A 2,822-nucleotide genomic window follows, 5' to 3' on the forward strand; every position below is an offset into this window, starting at 1 on the left:
CATTTGGTTTCTTCATCTCTAACTATTTGGGTTAGCTCTGCATACAATCTGATCTCTTTTTGTCTTGCTTGCTGAGTGAGCCCTTCCGCTTCAATACTTTGCTGTAATTTTTCAAGGTTCTGCTTGATGTCTTTTTTAGCTGCCTCGGGTTCCTTGTAGTTGGTTTTTGCCCAAGTTTTTAGCGCCTGCCTCGTTTGCTTCAGTTTTGATTCCCAAATGAATATAGGGGAGCCCTCCACGTGCTGTGACCATGCATGCTTGACTATATCACGGGCTGCTGGGATTTGGTTCCAAAGGGAGGGGTATTTGAAGGGGAGGGGGCCGAGATGGCTTTGGCTTTGCAAGGTAAGAGTGATGGGGAAGTGGTCCGAGGCGGAAGTATTGAGGATGTCCGACTGTCCGTTGGAGAATGAGGACAAAAAAGCGATATTAACAAGGAAACGGTCAAGACGTTCCATAATGTTACCTGCTCCCAACCGCCTATTGCTCCAAGTATATTTACGGTTCTTGGGCTTTAAATCAACCAGGTCTTTTTCTTGCATGATGTGTTCCAGCCGGTTTCGAAAATGATCTGCAGTGAAGTTTCCTCCCCTTTTTTCATTTGAGTGCATGACCATATTTAGGTCCCCTGCTAGGATGAGGTTGTTATCACGATCTTCTTCTAATTCTTCCTCTAAGGTGGTCCAGCAAACTTCTTTTTCCCTGAAGTGGTTGGGAGAGTAGATGTTGTAGATTTTAACTTCTGTGCCATTGTCCTTGTTTTCCAATTTAACACTTATCCAATGCTGCTGTGTTTTGACCAAGCTGCAGCTCCATTTGCTGATGTTCCACATTGTTAAAGTACCCCCTGAAGCTCCTCTCGCTTCACTGGTGCAGCCACCGTACTGTTTTTGTTGGCCAATGAGTCTGCTGATTTCGGACTGATTTAATTTTGTTTCTTGAATAAGTAAGATATCAGGCTTTTCGCTGTGGATTAACTCCATGAGGGCAGCTTTTTTGGAGGGGTGCCCTAGTCCCCTGCTGTTCCAAGACAGCACTTTCATCATGATTTACCTGTGGTGTGCAGAGGTGCTCGCCTCTCTTTGCCTTTGATATTGTTTTCCTTGTTCGAAATTCCTAGAATGAAGGTTTCAATCGGTGTCTGTGATCCCATTGCTATATCCTTTTGCGCACTTTCTTCTATATGCTGTTTTGCCGACTTCCTTCCTGGTCCATGTTTTTTTTGAATCTCACTAGATGCTCCTAGGTCCTTTGATAGGCTTCTTGTGATTCTTGTTGAGGTAGTGTCCGGGGAGGGTTGAGTGGTATGGGGGGATGAAGGGATATGCTGATCAGATAAAGGGTCTTGAATGGGATCTTCTTCAGAAAGGGATGCGAAAGGGTTTGAGGACGGAGGGATGGAGGGGTCAGAGGAACGAGGAGGAGAGGAGGGGAAAGGAGGAGGTACTTGCTGAGAGGAGGAGGGTGGAGGCCCAGAACTGGATGGGTGCATGGAGGGGAAAGGTGTTTTCGATGAGGGTTCAACTGAATCCAGGGGAGGGTTTGTCTTTTTTTTTTTCCGGACTATTTCCCATGCTTCCTCAGGGGCTTCTTTATTGCTATTATCTTCTGTTCTAGATTTGCTGCATCTGTTAGCAAAGTGACCGTATTCATGACATACCTTGCATTTGAAGGGGAGCTGCTCGTAGTCCACTTGCTGAATGTGCGTCCACTGGTCTACTTTGAGTTTGATTGCCTCTGGTAAGCCTTTGCCTAGGTCCACTTCTACGCATATCCTCGCACAAGCATACATATTCTCCTTTGGCTCCGATCTGTCTACATATTTCCCTACTGCGTTTCCGATAGCGCGAACAGATTCATCTCCCCAGCAGTGGAGTGGGAGGTGTGGCAGACGAACCCATACAGGGACCGCGTTGGGAACGTCCATTTCTGGATCGAAGTCAGGAGTCCAACGATTGAGATAAAGTCCTCTGGTGTCCATGAAATAGGGTCCGTTTCTGAAGATGAGGTTGCGATCTTCCACTGATTCAAAGAGGAAGGTAAAAAATCCCCTTCCACAAAATCTTATAGCGATTTTCCCTTGGACCATCGCATTCCAGTTTCTTTCCACCCAGCGTTGAACCGTGCGGGGGGAAGGCCATAACCCCGTGAACTGTCCAACTAATCCACGATCTGCAAGAGCCACGGCAGCTCTTCTTGGAAGTGCTGAGGGAAGAGGGACCTCCGGGATTTCGTCCAACTTTTTGACAAACTTTGATGCTGTAGGACGGATCCTTTCCTTGTTGTTCTCAGGAATGAGAGAAGCGAAGGCTTTCTCCATTTCTACTTGCTCTTGAGAAGGTTGTGCCATAGTTCCACATAGGGGCGCAGGAAGACGACTAGGAGGACAAGGGGTTCGAAGGTGAAAAGGGCAGAAGGCCTTGGGGAGGAGAAAAAACAGCAGGGGCCGCAGCCAGCCTCAGGGCTGTCGCGGAGAGGGCAGGAGGCCCGAAAAAGCGTGAAAAGGCCAGAGGCTCGGGAGATGAGAGGGCAGGAGGCTCAGGACAAAGGGATCCGGAGCAGAGAGCTGCGGCCCAGCAGCAGGGCTGCCAGGCACTGCGTGCTCAGGAGATCAGGGGCGCGCCAGGGGGCGGGAGTTCGCTATCCATCTCCGCAGCTATTCTTTGTGTTGTTGATTTTATAATAATTATTTATACTTATAAAATAGATTACTAATTATTTAATTTATATAACTGATACAAATATAAATTATAGTGATTAAATATTAATAAACATCAATCATATAACGAGTAAATATTAATAAACATCAATCATGTCTATCT

At 46.8% G+C, this 2,822-nt stretch overlaps 1 protein-coding gene across 1 annotated transcript; it reads right to left on the minus strand.

Annotated features, from left to right (window-relative positions):
* Positions 1 to 1,563: 1,563 nt before the first annotated feature.
* Positions 1,564 to 2,350, minus strand: LOC149170807 (uncharacterized). Its single transcript, XM_089425732.1, has 2 exons — positions 1,783 to 2,350; positions 1,564 to 1,628 (listed from the first exon to the last, which is right to left on the minus strand). Exons 1-2 carry the CDS (start codon positions 2,348 to 2,350, stop codon positions 1,564 to 1,566), a joined length of 633 nt encoding a protein of 210 aa, XP_089281858.1.
* Positions 2,351 to 2,822: the final 472 nt, after the last annotated feature.

This window comes from Pinus tabuliformis, chromosome 4_2 (assembly GCF_031772625.1).
Source record: "Pinus tabuliformis cultivar Carrire ecotype Pingquan chromosome 4_2, CPIR1, whole genome shotgun sequence".
Lineage (NCBI taxonomy): Eukaryota > Viridiplantae > Streptophyta > Pinopsida > Pinales > Pinaceae > Pinus > Pinus tabuliformis.

Coding starts and splice junctions, on each gene's coding strand:
- LOC149170807 (XM_089425732.1), bottom strand. CDS start 2,350: ATGGCACAACCTTCTCAAGAGCAAGTAGAAATGGAGAAAGCCTTCGCT. Junction 1,629..1,782: donor AAAGGAGAATATGTATGCTT/GTGCGAGGATAT, acceptor CTTTGCTAACAG/ATGCAGCAAATCTAGAACAG.